The sequence below is a fragment of the Schistocerca piceifrons genome, chromosome 1 (genome assembly GCF_021461385.2).
Source record: "Schistocerca piceifrons isolate TAMUIC-IGC-003096 chromosome 1, iqSchPice1.1, whole genome shotgun sequence".
Taxonomy (NCBI): domain Eukaryota; kingdom Metazoa; phylum Arthropoda; class Insecta; order Orthoptera; family Acrididae; genus Schistocerca; species Schistocerca piceifrons.
This window is the reverse complement of record NC_060138.1, coordinates 184,926,032-184,943,875: the sequence shown is the minus strand read 5'-3', so window position 1 is coordinate 184,943,875 and position 17,844 is coordinate 184,926,032. Positions and strand designations below refer to the sequence as shown.

General features: G+C 39.0%; 1 protein-coding gene across 1 annotated transcript in view; it reads left to right on the top strand.

Annotated features, from left to right (window-relative positions):
- Window positions 1-16,422, top strand: part of LOC124798197 (dynein regulatory complex subunit 2) — a 59,443-nt gene extending 43,021 nt beyond the window's left edge. The window contains exons 8-9 of the mRNA XM_047261535.1: window positions 10,427-10,603; window positions 16,078-16,422. Coding sequence (XP_047117491.1) covers window positions 10,427-10,603; window positions 16,078-16,422 — 522 coding nt within the window. The remainder of the gene's footprint in view (window positions 1-10,426; window positions 10,604-16,077) is intronic.
- The last annotated feature ends 1,422 nt before the right edge of the window (window positions 16,423-17,844 follow it).

Here is a 17,844-nt window from a genome sequence, read left to right as displayed (position 1 = left end):
TTTTAAGGGTTAGCTCATTAGGTGGGATACCATGTGCCAGACAGGATTCTAGAAAGAGGATGTGTAATTGTTGGAGTTTTGTGAGGGCAAAAGAGAATTTTTGGAATTGGTAAAGGTAAAATGAGCAAGGATTCACAGTAGGATGGTCAGGAAACAAAAGGAATAATTAAAAATTTATTAAAAATCGTTGAAAATAATAAGGTTGTTGTCAAAGCGTTTTAAGGTATAGAGAGGTACACAGAAAGTTCAGAAAATGTTTTAAAGGAGCAGTAAGTACTGGGCATACCCATAAATAAATAAATTTGATTACAAATTGCTACACATGACAGTAAGAAACACATGAATTCATAAATAAACTTTTGCTATTGTACAATGAGATTGTAAATATACATGCACAATTAGCTAATGGTTACATTGGGTAGCACAATTTGGTAGAGGAGACTATGTGAAAAACCACAGTGGAATTAAATATTTGAAAAGGGTGTATTACCACATGAGCACAGAGCCATAGCGCTGCACTATTTAGTGTGGTTTGCCGTAACAACAGTGGATATTCAAATTGTGCTACAGATGGTGACTGGAGTGTGTTCTGAAGGAAGGTACTGTAGAGGAGAGTACAGAAATATTAAGGAATAAAGAATGGACAATGAGCTGTATGTGTAAAGACAGATGTAACAAAGGTAAAAGGGTGTGGGAAGGAAACATAAAGAGATACAGTAACAAAGATAGAAGGGAATGGGAGGAAAAAACCGAATAGGCAGTGTTTAACAATACTGGAAATTTCTGGATGGAGCAAGACATAAAATAAGGGAAAGGAAATGACTCTCCTATAATGGATGAATGTATGGTGCACAGAAATACGCAATAAGAAAAATCAGTCCTACAATTAGTTTAAAAATACTTGATAGTTGATGTCTGTCATTTGCCGCTACTGTGTTGTCACATCAGCTGCCAGCTACCAGTCGGTTACAGGTGACACACAAACATGGCAAGTCACTTCACAAATGCTGTTAATGTGCAAAGCGGAGCAATGTTTGTAGTGACTGCTGCAAGGTATGTCGGAAATGGGAGATGCTCTGTCGACAGTTGATTTTAAGACTGAACTGTGGCAGGAAATGTGTTTTGTAACCCAAAATTTAAACTCACGTTCCAAAGTAACAACAACATCATGACATGTAATGTATCGGAGACAGCCATGATCAACAATCTGTGGCAGAACTAAAATCATGATTGCTTTCTTCACTGTTATTAAAGCTAACCTCTTCAAGCAAACTCAAGACAGAAAAAAGTTCAGTTTCAGCTTTGAAAGCAAACTGTAAATTCTTGCTAGCATTGGTTATCTGAAACCATCCCCTCACTGGCTACATGAGCTATCATGTCAAAAACCAATGAGTAGTCCTCGTTGGCACTTGGTTGCAGATTATAGATGACAAAGGCAGATTCCAAATGAAAAAGAATTATTGATAGAAAAATAAGAGTATATAAAAAAAAGTCAGTATGAAGATGCAAATGATGGGGCAAAGAATTAGGAATAAAAAATACATTTAAACAAATTACTTGAATAAAAATGATAATAAACTTTTTGGATTAGATTTAGAAATAAAAAAGGTCATGGCATTTGCTGAGATTCGAACTTAAGACCTTTAGTAACAGGTTAATAATTATGCTACCAAGACCTTCAGTAACAGGTTAATAATTACACTACCCACTGCGCTAAAGTACAACACAAAATCAACTTGTTATATTTTTTACTCTGATCACCCAGTCGCAGAGATGAATTGCAGCCTTGAAAAACTAAGTTTCATGCAGTCATGTGAAGCTTATGTAATATAAGCCAATCCCTGTTATTATGATAGTCACTTATGTGACTGTGAATTGCACCTCCTTGTGTCCTTCCCTATACTCTTCCCACCTCCATCAGTTCAGGCAGTTGCTTTCAATAAATGAGTATCAGTAATCAGTCTTACAATGACCACAAAAGTGAGCATTTGGGTGCCTGTGTGGTTGTTTGTGGGAATGTGTAATATTTGCACTAGAAATGAAATCAGTGTGTGGCATTGTTGGCTGGGAGGCCCTATCCAGGGAAGTTCGGCTGCCGAGGGCAAGTCTTATTTCAGTCAATGCCACATTGGGTGACTTGCATGCTGGTGATGAGGATGAAATGATGATGAGTACAACACAAGACCCAGTCCACGAGCAGAGAAATCTCCAACCCAGCCGGGAATCGAACCTGGCCCCGCTGCATGGGAGGCAAGCATGTTACCAATCAGCTAAGCAGGTGGACTTTGCACTATAAAAAGAGCTGTTACTCATAATACAGTGTGAATGCTGTGCAGGGGGTTCAAGTGGAGACTCTCCTCTGAGAGGTCTGGACGGCAGCTGAGAAACTATGAAGTGCCTTTGATGACAATAAAATGTTATTAGAGTTCAATCATTTATTCAAAGTATTTACAATTTGTTACTCTCCCACTCCAGCCTTGGCTGATGCTTCATTCTGCTGCATGTTGGATTCTAGCTAATGTCTGTTTAGTCAGCTCTGCATCTGCACGCCCAGGCGATTGTGTTAGTGAGCTCGGCGCCACAGCGAGTTGCTGGCTGGCCAGTGGTGGTCATGCTCAGCAGAAAAATATGATCTCTCATTAGCTGTTGAAAGACAAATTCTACATGGCCCATTAGCAATGTGCCTGGTGTTGGTAGCTGTGTACTTGGTTGATCGCTTCCCTGTTGCCTGGTAGGTTTACCTGGAGGCACGTGGGTGTTGAACAGGAAATAGACCCCAGGAGGCCCTATTACTGGCTTCTGCATTGAAATTCAGTGCTGGCAGCACTCTGCGATGTGGTGTTGTTGGAAAACAGTCAGATTCTCCATCAGTAGATTGTAGGTGGCAAGCAGTGTGGAGTACATCAGGTGAAGACCATCATTTCAAACACATATTCAGCTGGTTCGTAGACTGCAGCATCAAGGACATAGATTCACTACAGTATTGTTATCATAGAATCAAGTGCTATTACTGTGAATACCATCGATACCAGTGATCAGCTGATGAGAGCTGGAATACTGTAGTATTTAAAAGGAGCTAATGTGAGGCTATGACATGAAGCTTAGTTCATAATGATAGCATGTGTCCTCCTTATTCTGCTGTGTTCACTTAACAGGCTATTAACGGTTGTATCAAGTCCCTGCTATATGTTCACTTGCTTTGTGGAGATAGAAGTACCAAATATTATTTCAGTTTTGTTTTTATTTATTACTAATTAATTTTTTAAGGACTGTATTGAAATATCCACCTTTGTCTGTGCTTACCTTTTCCGGTTTGGCTGTATTATGATTGGTCGGTATGAGGGTTGTACCATCAGCATATATTACATCTTGTAGGATGAAGAACTAGATTGATCATTCACATACATTACAAGGAGAAAAGGGCCCAGGACAGAATCTTGTAGTACTCCTGTAGTAACAGGCAGGGCATTTGATGTACAATTATTTGCGTTGACAGTTTGTTTCCTATCTGAGATATACAAATTAATTAGTGGTAGTTCATTACCCTCAAGTTCATAATTTTCCAAATTTAGATATTAGAATATCATACTATATGGTGTCAGATACTTTACTCAGATTGAGAAGCCTAGCACAGGCCAAAGACTGGCTTTCAAAACGTTCCAGAACATTTGTTACCAGAGATTTTACTACATGTAGCAAGGAACAGATTAGCTTATTGTTCTCAAAGTAGCTGCATAATTGGTCATTTGTGCAGTGTTCTATGACACTTAGACTTTACGGGAATGAGGAATATTGACCTGTAACTGTCAGGATTCTTCTAAACTAGGATGACAATTGTGGATTTCAAGGCATTAAGGAATTTTCCAACTTGAAACATGTAGTTTATAAAAAAAATCAGAGAAAACTCTGTAATATCACTGATGTATTTTAGGATTTGATTTGAAAAGCCGTAAATATATTCAATATTACCTGGATTAGATACAGTTTGGTGTACAATATTTCAACTGACTTGAATCCACTTAAAAGTAATGTGTCTCAAATCAGATAGGCCTTTATTGTTCAAAGTACCTTCAGAATTATGTAAAACATTCTCAGTTTTCTTGCTGCATCAATTCGGGATAAAATCTTGAGCTTTTGATGATAGCCTTCATCGTCATTGTCTGGATTGTCTTCACTGTTGCTCCTAGACCTCCCAGGTTGTACAGACTATTGAAGATCCATAAGGATATTGTTCCCTTGAGGCCTATTGTCAGTACAATTGGTTCTCCTGCCTACAAGTTGGCCAAGTTGATGATTCCTATAGTTGGCCATTGTGAACATCACATCAAAAACTCCCGATGTTCATTGCGAAAATCAACAGATTAGAGTTGGTCCAAATGACATTTAAGTCAGCCTGGAGGTGATATCATTGTTCACAAAAGTTCCTGTGGAGGACACTTTGAAATTGCTGGTGGATCTTCCTCCTCCTGAAACTATAAAGTAGATCCAGCATGTGATGACGACCACCAACTCCTTGTATGGTACCAAAGTTTATGAAATGATGGATGGTATGGCAATGGGCTCCCCATTTTCTCCATCACTGCCTATTTTTTTATGGAGAACTTTGAGGAGTGTGCATTAAATTTGGCTCCCCTCCATTCATCATTATTTTATCGTTATGTTGATGATACATTTATTGTCTAGCCACACAGTGCAAAAGCTCTTGAAAAATTCATGGAATGCATGAACAGAATTACATCTGAACATCTGATTCACTGTCGAGACGGAGAAGGAAGGAAGATTGCCATTTTTAGACATTTTAGTACAATGACAGACAGACAGGTGTCTTGGCTTCTGTTTTATCACAAGCCAATGCATACTGATTTATATCTTAATGCACAGTGTTTCCATCATCCTGTTTATTGGTATATAGAGCATAAACTGTTTCTGATGAGGAGCACTTGAAGTCCAAAATTAACCATCTGAAGTACTTGTTTTAAAAGAATGGTTATGGTGCACGAGATATAAAGGCAGCACTCTCCAAGAAAAGCAAATGTGAAAATGCTGCACACTCACAGGATGATCACGGATTGTGGTTCTTCCTTTTTGTGGTACTATATCTAGTAAAGTAGGAAGAGTCCTGGGTAGACAGGATATAAGACCAATTTTTTGTCCTCCTAAGAAAATTAAGGAGATGATGATCCCTGCTGAGGACAGTCTTGGTCTCAGAGTCCCTGGAATTGATAATATCCCCTGTGAGTGTGGAAGCTATTATATAGGTCAGACCATTCATACTATTTCCGACCACTGTGCAGAACACCAATGGCATATTAAAAATCAGAAGCCGTCAATGGGCTATATGAGGTTACCACAGAAGCAGTAAAGACTGTCAGTTGCTCACAATGATGCCAATGGAGGCTATCGTCAAAAGCTCAAGACTTTATCTCAAATTGACAAGCAAAAAAACCAAGAATGTTTTGAATATCAGTGCCGTCATGAAAGACTTCGTTCTCATATCTTCAGAATTATTTTCATCTGTGTTTGAGGTAGCAGATTTTCCCTGTGTTCCACAATTTATGAAGAAGTTCTTTAGCACCTTGGGTGAGACTGTAGTCATTTGCTCAGTGTTCCCCTGCTACGGAGTTCACTGCCTTCCAGGGTGCCTTGCATTAATTTTCAGTGAATATATCATTGGCTGGCCTCTTTGGTACCTGCATTTCCTTCATGTAAATTTTTATTTGTGCCTTCTACCTACCTCATAACAGGATTGCCAGCTTTTGTTTTGGTGTTCAAGGCAAAAAGTATGTCTCTTGAGTTCTTTTATGTAAGTTGTGCACCAGTCTGATGTATTTTGTTTGTTTGGTGCATAATCATTTTTGACTCTTTTACTTGCTTGTGGACAGCCACTTGACTTTGGCTAACTTGTTCCTCAAGCAAATAATGTGATCAGTTTTTAATATTTTCAATTTCTCAACAGAAGAGGGTTGCTGTACATTTTACTAACAATGTCAGTAAGTGTCTGTAGGCCTAGTGATCTGATAACGTTGGAGCTATCACACCATAATCTAATTCAAGGTTATTTTGGTAATTCTATTGTCCAAGCATGCATCTTGTCTTGCTGGATGTACACAGTAAAAATTGGCAGCTTATAAATAGGTTAAAAAGCAGACCATAGTTTGAGTTTTACACCTAATGTCAAGATTAACATTCCAATAAACACAGGCTCGAAGTTGCCATTTTTCGTCTCCAGGTAATTTTTGAAATGCTATACATTTTTAATAAATGCAGTAAAGTCAGAGTGCTGATTACGGTAGACAGAGACAAGGGTAAGCTCAAAACTAGAAAAAGATACAGGTGCAATTTCAAAAACTTCCACTCATGATAACATTTCAAAGTTTAGTATGTATTAGCTAATATTAAACATTTTATTTACAAAAATAGACACTCTTCCATGTCTAATTATAGTCCTACAGAAAGTAGTTGCTAGCTCGTATCCTTCAGGAATGTACAAGGCAGATACAGCTTGTGTGAGCCAGTGCTCATTTATACAGAAGATAAGTGGCTGGTTTGTGTTTAAGAAGATGTCTATTTCATTTAATTTGTTTCGACTGACAGCACAATTAGGTGGAAGATTAGAAATCTATTGTCAGTAGCTATTGTTAGGGAAGGCATATGATTAGGGAAGGTATATGACTGTTAGGTGTTTCACACTTAGTATTGGCAGTGTTAAGGCAGTCTAATACTGTCTGCTGCATGTACACATATACGGGAAAGGACACAAACTATGCCACTCATTATCATGGAGAGAAAACAATTACTCAAATTGTTTTGGAGCATGCTTGGAAAGTGTTACTGTGTTTACTTCAACTACTAGTATAATAGTTAAGGTTTGGTTGTCAAACTTGGAAGTAAGAATACTCATGTTGTTGGCATAATACAACAATACAGACAGGTCCCACTTGACTTCATGAAAAATGAAAGACTGAAGAGGGGAGAATGTGTTATGGCATACAGCACCAAGCAGATTTTGAAGAAATGGATGGATGAGAGAGACTTTTTAATGGCCTAATGGCCACCACATTCTTAGCTGGTGCATTTAAAGAATAAAGTTATGCAAAAACCATGTGTTGTCATGGGTTACATCAAGAATATGGGAAGCATGGATAGGAGTTAATCCCAGTTGCAAAGATATCGCATGGAGCAGACTGAAATACTGTATTAGAAGTTTTTCATCATTTATCAGACATGATATGTTTCAGTGCACATGTTCTGAGTTGAACCAGATGGTGGTGGAAAACTCAGAAGGGAATTCTTATTAGTCTTAGTGAACTGTTGGGTATGTAGCTTTATTACAATGATCATCAGTTGAACACGTACCTCAAACACCAGAAGCAATTTGTTTCATAGCCAGGCATTTTCTACATTTTTTGCCAAGTACAGTGAAGAAAAGACCAATAAGGTCGTATGGAATATGAAAGGAAGTATTGGAAGAGACATTGTAATTGGTATATAGAATTGTGAAGTTCATTTGTATGAAGCACCGTGTTTTAAAATATTTTACACAGTTAGCAGTTTTTTTAGTTCTATGAAAATAAGATATTACTTGCTTCTTTATAATGTTCTATTCAGTACTTATCCATTTTAATTTTGGTTCATAGATTAAAACTCCTGCAAAGAAATGTTTCCGTAACTGAACAAGGCATGTGGTGTGACTGTGTGAGCCTGCACAAAGGACTATTAGCCACTGACAGAGTTGCATGCATGTGTAATACCTACATAAGGGATTAAGCAGCAAAAATTCACAGTTAATACTGGGTAATGCACTAACACAGTAACTTGCTCACAGATGATACATGTGTAATATTGCTGCATACATAAACACACCAGCACTGACTAACAATAATCATCTTTTTTCAATAACTTTTTACGTTGGTAAATTTTACTAAAAATATGTGTACACATTTACTATTGTTGTTAATAATATGCCCATAACACCTTGGAAAAGGGGCTTCTGTCTTCACATGCTTGGTAACTGTCCTCCGCACAGATGTGCTGCCACGAAGTTCACTTTTTCGTATTTTCACAAAAAGTGTGAGGAAACCAAAGTATGACTCTCATGGTTCAAAAGAAGTGTGAGACTAGCCAAGACATTATGAGTTACTGAAAACAGTCCAAAACAACAAGATAGAGAGAAATCCAGATAACAGTAGAGTTGTCAATACAGCTTACAGTAAACTCATTGATGAACTTGCTGTGAAGTGGCCTTGCTGTGGCTGGTTGTGTACTTAAATAGCGAGAGGTACTGCCAGCCTCACATCCTCTGGCATTGGCATGCAGTGATATCATTGAGAATAGTTCACACTTCTGTTGGCACTAATTGACTCTGGTGTAGTTTGTCTGACCATCAGCATATTCATTTTCTTGTCTATAGCTGCAGGAGATACAAAAATAAAAAATCCGTGTAATGGCTAGCTCATCTTATCTTGCACAGATATCAAGGTGTTTCCTTTGTGTTCTCACATCACCTGCAAGGACAGCAATTAAAATTTCATTAATTATACAAATTTTCATAAATGAAGAACTTAATTTGTGACACTGTATGCTTTTCCTTATGTCCATAAATTTTCTTGAATATTCTTTACTCCTAACATTATTCAGCCGACAGAGATTGTGATGTCATGTAGTTGTTTGGACACTAAAACAGCTACCAGGAAATAGCTACTAGCCAGCAAGAATAGCATATTGCTGCTTTCCTCCAGAATTGTGAAAAACAGTTGATTCACCATTACTTGTTTCTATGGGTAGATGTGTGCCTGGCCTTTCCATCTGGTTCTCAGCTACCATTTTCTGCCAGGCATCAGTTACACATAGTGGTCTTGCTGAGATATGTGTGTGTTTATTGCTCTCACTGTTTCTCTGAGTAGATGTTGTGTATTACAGAAAAACTGACCCATTACTTAATTATGGGATTGAACTGTGGTGCTGTGCTGCAGACATACACCTGAATAGAAGAGCAGTTACCTTAATTCATGTCCACCCCCGGTAGCTGAGTGGTCAGCGCGACGGACTGTCAATCCTAAGGGCCCAGGTTCGATTCCCGGCTGGGTCGGAGATTTTCTCCGCTCAGGGACTGGGTGTTGTGTTGTCCTAATCATCATAATTTCATCCCCATCGATGCGCAAGTCACTGAAGTAGCGTCAAATCGAGAAACTTGCACCACGCGAGTGGTCTCCCTGACGGGAGGCCCTCATCACACGCCATTATTATTATTTTAGTTTAATTCATGACTAAGATCCAGTGAGTCCTACCATGAATTCGTTGGCCAACATACTTATTTGATAATGTTTTCCTTATATCTGTATAAACTCTAATATTTTTTGTGCGTAACTAAAATAAAGTATGCAGGCGCAGAGATAGTCATAATTATGACGAAATTAAATATAACTGACCATAGTCCATACATTAATGGGCAGATATGGATCAACAAGCTGCCACATACTTTGTAAACTTGTGGAGCAAAGCTTTCCCAGTCAATAAGTGTTTGTATTCAATCAGTGAAGTCAAAGCTGAAGGAGCTCTGTTGCAACATGTAACATATTAAGATAAATGTATGTACCACCACAGTATGTACATATTATTTTCATTTATTGAAGTCACATTATTGAATTACTCTCAGTATAAAGTGTGAAATAGTCATCAGCTTCATGGCTATGTGCAAAAAAAACATAAATAAATAAATGTCACCCCACTCATGTCATACCCTGTCCTGTTTCCAGTAGGAAGAGTTTTGTTAAGCGTAAGAACTGTGAATACAGCGACACACAATTAGAACTCACAGAGAAAGGGACAGAATTCAGCAGAAGGACATACATAATGTGGTTGAATAGAAACTGTATCCAGTGTCAAAGGTTCTTATGGGAGAATTCTGCTAGAAACAACACAAGTCAGACTGAGAGAAGTGATGGCATGTTTAGCTGTATTCTTCCACTGCAGGTCATGTGATTTAGCCTACCGTATGCACTACAGGTTGGAGACTGCAGTGTGTACACTACAGTATTGCCTCCATGCTGAAATACGGTGCAGAAGAATACCCTGAAATTTAGTCAATGTTTATTTCTGTTGTCAAGAAACTCACTTTTATATAGAACTTGTACAGTTTAATTGGAAAGTAACTGCTGTTTTTTTTATTTTATTTGAAAAGGGGGAGGGGGGACTTCTATGAGTATAGGATAGATGCAAATTAACTGCTGTATTAAAGTGTAAAATGGAAAAGCTTCATTGATATTCTAGAGGTAAAGTTATTATTGATGTTGTGTGTGTGTGTGTGTGTGTGTGTGTGTGTGTGTGTGTGTGTGTGTGTCTTGTATACATGTGTATACAGAAACTTTTTATTTTGTAGAAAGCAATTGTATGGCTCACATCTGACTTGCTGCCTATTTACTTCCAGGAACTAAATGTAATCATCAAAAAAGCAGAACAGATCTTCCATTTGTTTGGAATCTGTAGTAAATATGAGACTGAAAGAGAGAAAGTTATTCCCTTTGGGAGTGATTTCTTACCACCTAGTGAAGGTGATGATCTCAAGACACTGGAGAAACAAGATATCAGTGATCCATTACTAGAGGTATTGAATAAATTCATGATCTTTAAACCAAATTTTTGTCAGTAATAACTCCATTAATCTTCCTGGAACGATAAGTTGCAATTTAGCATCTGAGGGGGGGGGGGGGGGGGGGGTAGATATAACCATTTAAGTACATTTCTCCTATGTTGAATTTAATCTATTTAGTAACTTCCATTATTTATCTATATGTGTACTAAACCTACCATTTTCTCAGTTTTCTGCTTCGATATCATTTTCTTGTGACATAAATATCACACAACTAGCCCTGAGTAGGCACATCATTATAATCTGCACTCCTTCACTTTACCTACTACTAAGGAACCCTCCTATCTCCAGTAAGCAGTTTAGCAGATGAGATACAATTGTTACTACTGCCTTGTTTTTGCCCCATGTTGTATGTCTCCAAGCGTAATGTAAGAATATTAGTGTTTAAAAGATGTTTGTTTCAAATAGTTGTATGCCCCACTGTGATTGTAATGCACCATTTCAACATCATTAACCAGAATATCTGATCTATGTACAAATGGATCTTGTTCTGTTGACTGCCTCAGAAATGCAGTATTATTCTGAACCTTGTAATGGACATGGCTTTACTGCAGTTTAGTGGCTTAATGTGGAGGATTTATCAAAAGGCTTCTGTCAGCTTTTCAAAGGCATCACATTTAAAATACAAGTATACCCCATAGTCATATATTAACAACAGGTCTACTGAAGCATTTGGGCTCATTGTGAGTCTCATATTATGAATTTATTAAACATATGTCATTGACGTACTCTTGCACCATTATCTTTTCATGTCTCCTAAGATATACAGATTGATCATTGTAGTCATTCTATTGTTTGTAGTCTCAAGTTCCTTTCAGAACACAATACTGTCTTGGTTAACCAACATTCATAGTCCATTGTCAATAACCTACTGGCTGTCTTATGGCCACTTTACTTGCTTCTTATAACAGGTAATGTATCTCAATCAATATTGGCATTTCAAATTACATGGTCTATATGTTACTGAACTCTTACTTGACTTCCATCCCACAAAATTATTTATTATCATTCTCAAATATTTGAACAACTGTTTGTTTGATTTTGAAGATGAAACTTTCTGCAATGCAACCATCGTAAACCTCTTCATGGTTTTTTCTGGGGGACCTTAAGTCCCACTAGTAACAAAATATTAATGGGTGACATTCTTCACTCCTTTCTTTTTCCTTTCATCTTCCAAATTCAAAGCTGCTTTTTTTAGATTTTTAACTGTCAGTTACCTCATGGCTGCTACCATGCTTCTGACCACATTAAGCCCACTGCTGTCTGTTTTTGTATAACTGGACTCATGCCACATTTCTTAAGGCTGTACTTCATGATGTGACTTTTGGGACACAATGTGTGAGTGAGTATGCAAACAGTGGTAACCCCTCAAGCAGTGGTAACCCCTCTTCAACAACTGGAATCCCTTACATGCTAAGATTCTTCTCTCTTAAAGCCATAGACTTCTCGATTTTGTGGGAAAGGGATCTAATCTGCTGCAGAGATTCTCAGTAAGAATATGAGCAGTAGGTCGTTGAGAATGCTTTTTCAATAATGAAATTTCATTGATGAAATGGTCAAGCATTTCTTTCAGGCTATTTTGTATCAACATAAACTAGTAGCACTTCAAAACAAGGGTACGGTAAATATTCCCATTATCTCCTAATGTTGGGATGGGTGGTATCTGTTTATCAGCTGGTGCACCAAGCGTATGCCATTCTAAAGCTGTGTCCAGAAACAATGTTAATGTTACCTAAAGTAATTTTCCATCATGAAAATGACCTGTCATAGACAATATAACAACTAAATTTCTTCTCTAGTAAAATTAGCCCACAACTTCACACCACGATTTTAATTTATTTGAGCAGTATCAGTTTCAGATGTGCCTGAAGCACCTTGTAAGCGCCACATGTTGCAGCACATCACTCTACCACAGGCAAAACATACTTTCTCGAGGCAAGCTAAACTCATAAAAGCATATATATATATATATACATAATACACGAACTGATCTGTCAGTTTTTCCCCATTATGTTATACTGACATAACAGCCACTAGCTAGCAATTAGAATTTAGTGACTATACTCTGTTCATTATAAGAATAAACCTGATGTAAACATTATGCCATGTATTCTTCCACGTTTGCTTGAATCTCCTTGGATTTCATTTCATGTGGAGTGGAAGCCAAGCTGTGACCAGTACAGTCAAGTACGATCATAAGGATATGTTTTATGCTGTATTACGTGCACATAGACTGAGCAAAAATGTGTGACACCAGCTTTACAAGCGCATTAAACTTGGACAGTTCTGTCCAGCCAGCAGTCCAACTAACCTGCAATGATGTGAGCAGCTTCAGTTCAGGTATAAAAAGAGACAAGCAAAGAAACAATATAACTTGGAATGTCATTTAATTTTTAAAGAGAATGAAATAATATTCAAAGAAACTCCAGCACTACCATGTGCTTCTTAGGTGAAGAGACAGAAACCATGAAATGCACTCGTTCTCACCTGACATACTGTTGAATACTGAAGCCACCGAAGGTATTAATTACAGTCAGTTGTCTGGTAATCTCTTAGCTCCTTCCTTATCTGAATCCGAGAAATACATTTCAGTTTGGAAGTGTCACCTGCTTCATTGATAATGAGCCTATCAACAATAGACTTAGTGAAGCCAACCAGGCACCGCATTTTCTCTTCTTCTTTTATGATGAGCCATTCTACACTCCTGGAAATTGAAATAAGAACACCGTGAATTCATTGTCCCAGGAAGGAGAAACTTTATTGACACATTCCTGGGGTCAGATACATCACATGATCACACTGACAGAACCACAGGCACATAGACACAGGCAACAGAGCATGCACAATGTCGGCACTGGTACAGTGTATATCCACCTTTCGCAGCAATGCAGGCTGCTATTCTCCCATGGAGACGATCGTAGAGATGCTGGATGTAGTCCTGTGGGACGGCTTGCCATGCCATTTCCACCTGACGCCTCAGTTGGACCAGCGTTCGTGCTGGACGTGCAGACCGCGTGAGACGACGCTTCATCCAGTCCCAAACATGCTCAATGGGGGACAGATCCGGAGATCTTGCTGGCCAGGGTAGTTGACTTACACCTTCTAGAGCACGTTGGGTGGCACGGGATACATGCGGACGTGCATTGTCCTGTTGGAACAGCAAGTTCCCTTGCCGGTCTAGGAATGGTAGAACGATGGGTTCGATGACGGTTTGGATGTACCGTGCACTATTCAGTGTCCCCTCGACGATCACCAGTGGTGTACGGCCAGTGTAGGAGATCGCTCCCCACACCATGATGCCGGGTGTTGGCCCTGTGTGCCTCGGTCGTATGCAGTCCTGATTGTGGCGCTCACCTGCACGGCGCCAAACACACATACGACCATCATTGGCACCAAGGCAGAAGCGACTCTCATCGCTGAAGACGACACGTCTCCATTCGTCCCTCCATTCACGCCTGTCGCGACACCACTGGAGGCGGGCTGCACGATGTTGGGGTGTGAGCGGAAGACGGCCTAACGGTGTGCGGGACCGTAGCCCAGCTTCATAGAGACAGTTGCGAATGGTCCTCGCCGATACCCCAGGAGCAACAGTGTCCCTAATTTGCTGGGAAGTGGCGGTGCGGTCCCCTACGGCACTGCGTAGGATCCTACGGTCTTGGCGTGCATCCGTGCGTCGCTGCGGTCCGGTCCCAGGTCGATGGGCACGTGCACCTTCCGCCGACCACTGGCGACAACATCGATGTACTGTGGAGACCTCACGCCCCACGTGTTGAGCAATTCGGCGGTACGTCCACCCGGCCTCCCGCATGCCCACTATACGCCCTCGCTCAAAGTCCGTCAACTGCACATACGGTTCACGTCCACGCTGTCGCGGCATACTACCAGTGTTAAAGACTGCGATGGAGCTCCGTATGCCACGGCAAACTGGCTCACACTGACGGCGGCGGTGCACAAATGCTGCGCAGCTAGCGCCATTCGACGGCCAACACCGCGGTGCCTGGTGTGTCCGCTGTGCCGTGCGTGTGATCATTGCTTGTACAGCCCTCTCGCAGTGTCCGGAGCAAGTATGGTGGGTCTGACACACCGGTGTCAATGTGTTCTTTTTTCCATTTCCAGGAGTGTATATCCCATTAGCATTCGGCAGTGATATGTGAAAAAGCTGCATGCATTAGTTCCAGTATGTCTGGCAGCTTAACAGTCTTGCTACTTATCTGTGTGTGGTTAACACTTCTTTATGGTACCGACTGCTCTACACGTACGATGTGGGTTTGTAAATCAACTGTGTTACATACAGTCTCTGGGAAAACTCCAAGCCAATTATCTCCATAAATTTATTAAAAATTATAAGAACAGCCTGTTTCTCGGCACTTTTTAAACACATTTCACATGCTTGTTTCACTACAGAACAGAAAGAAGCCTCAGCATTTTCATACTGTACATTAACAGCACAACATTCAGAGGACAATGCTGCAGAGGCTGTGACTACATGATTTTTGAAAAAAAACTACGTAGCTAAAGCTAAAACTTCAAGATATTCAAGTGTATTAATAGCCATCAAAATTTTTCTTAAAGTTTCATTTAACGTAACCTAGTAATAATATATCTAATACATAGGTAGGACCTACTTCCAAGAGTGTAACAACACCAATGTACGTGTGCTATGGCTTCTGACCAATGATCACATTTGTGTTTGTTTTCATCAGGTTTATTCTTATGATGAACGGATTATACCAGGATGAATAGGCAGCTTCCAACATTCTATTGCCAAGAAACTGCAGAACATAATGACAGGCCCTTCAATATTTTTTTTAATTTTTTGTGTCTTCCTTATCCTTCATTTCACTACCAATGCTCACAAATTTTGAAAATGGCTACTGAATTGTGTTGCCCTTCTTCATCTCTTCTTTTTGCCTTTTTAAAAATATTATTCCTTTTTGCTAGAGTCTCTCAATCTTTTCATTCTTGTGCAATTTTCTTTTTCCATTTCAAATTTTGTCTTCCTAGTTTCTACATTTTTAGTCCATTATATTTAGCTCTCATTTCTGACATATAATCTCACAACAGCTAATTTGTTAGGACTACTCAGTAATTTGATTTATGGCTGTAAATCCATTGTTACTTTGTAATCATTCACTGAAGTGTGGGTCTCTCCTAATTCAGAATTTGGCATGGCTTTTCCTTCCTTTCAGTACCTACACTTATAGTTTTCCTTTCTGCCACATTTAACTGAATCATAAATATTTTTTTAAAACTAGCAGTTGTCTTTAATTTTGTGTGTTTGTCAGCTCTGTTTTATATCTCACACAGTTACTTCATTTAAGTTCATTATACTACTACTTTGTTTCTTTTCCTGTGAATAAAATACGTAGTATGTGCACTTGCCTTAAACGAATCTTTCCTGATGTATTATTTGCTTTACATTTATACAGGAGATACTTACATACCAGAAGCTTGAAAACTTTTGGAGGAAGTACAATCATGTTTTCCTTGAATCTGCTGCTCTGAAGCTACATCATGAAGCCTTGACAATTGAGAATCAACAGCTTAAAACAACATTACGCCATTATTTGTCAGTAATGTCCAGGGGGAATGATCCTGAAAATGTGAAAATACGTTTAATGGGGGCACGTCCAAGTACAACACGTGCTATAAGAAAACACATTACACTGATGAAAGGATATGACAAAATCTCTTCCAAAAGACGCCCAGTAACTTGCATAGAAGCTAATGGAAGTATAGCAGTGAAACATATGTTGCAATCAAAATTTGTGTAATATTTGTAATTTAGTGCTGGTATTAACATTTCCTTTTTTTATATTGTAGAGTGTAAACAGAAGAAATAGTGACAACTTCCTATGTTGTGGTGACTTATATGAAGCTAAATATTTCTGTCTTTCATATTGCAGTGTTGCAGTGTTGCTCCCATGTCAGTATCCTAAATGTCAGCTACTTTAGTTTGCTTTTTATTGCACCTTTTCTTTAGTTTCTCTCATAACTCATACAAAAAATCTTTTCTTTGTGAAACCTGAAGATTTTGTAACCTTTTTGTATTGCTATTGGCCAATTCTATGATTTTGTCTTGTTATTATAGTTAGATAGTTAGTGGCTTTCATCACTCTTTGCCTCACGATTAAACAGTCTTTTGCTGCATAACAGAAGATTAAGTTGTCATATCTGTGTTTTCTATTGTCTGGCCTGTTGTTTCAGTGTATTTTTACTTTACCTAATGATTTTTTGTTATGAGGAGCTACTGAAATAATGACTGCTTTTTTTTTCTAAAAAAGTTGAAAGTTCAATGGCTCTATTGGTGCTGTCATTTGCTGGTTGTCTTCACATTGAGTCTGAAGTCTGTTATTTTACCTCTCTTCAGGTCTGGAAGAGAAGGTCTAGGAGAAGTTGTGCTTGGAGAAGATATTGATATTTTGTAGGACTGAAAAGAATATATCTGTACCATAGCCCCATGTCATAGAGATGTTATCAGTGGATTAGAATTGGAGAAGTTCTGGAATTTTGTGTGGATAATTGCTAGATGGCCAATAAATATGTTCACATAGGAAGATACCACACTGGCTTTCATACCTATGTCACAGATTTATTTGTATGCCCGACATCCAAAGGGGAAGTAACATTGTTTAAGAATTTCATGTCATGAATTTAGAAGGGCCATGCATAAAGGACAATGGTGGACAGGAAAGTGTATTCTACAGAGGCAACCAGCAAGCAGGGAGATAGATAGTAATGGAATGAGAACATTGAAGAGATATTGATGGAATTATGAGCTGTGTTCAAAAACAAACTGAACTTTTGAAATAGTGCATGAATCAGCAGGTGGAACACTCTCCCTTGTCAAAAAACAGAGGGACATAGTCAATGCTACCTCACCTGCGAATTCATAGTCTCACTGTTGATAGCTCTGACTTTGGTCATCTTTGGTGGCACTAGTGTTCAGTGTGTGTGTGTTATCTTTCCTGCTTCAGTCCAAGAACCGAGGTTTTAAATTTGCATGTACGCTGCCTGTCCGTTGCAGTTTGCCTTGAAAATGGCGGAGTGTTCTCCCGACAAAATATCGGCAGTCGCTGAAAGTGTTAGCTGGCTGAATTTCCGGAATTTATTTGAAAATGGAAACTTACTTGTTCCATGTCATTAAAGTGTATTGTGGAACTGAGCCATAAGACATGTAAGTAAGACCATCCCTC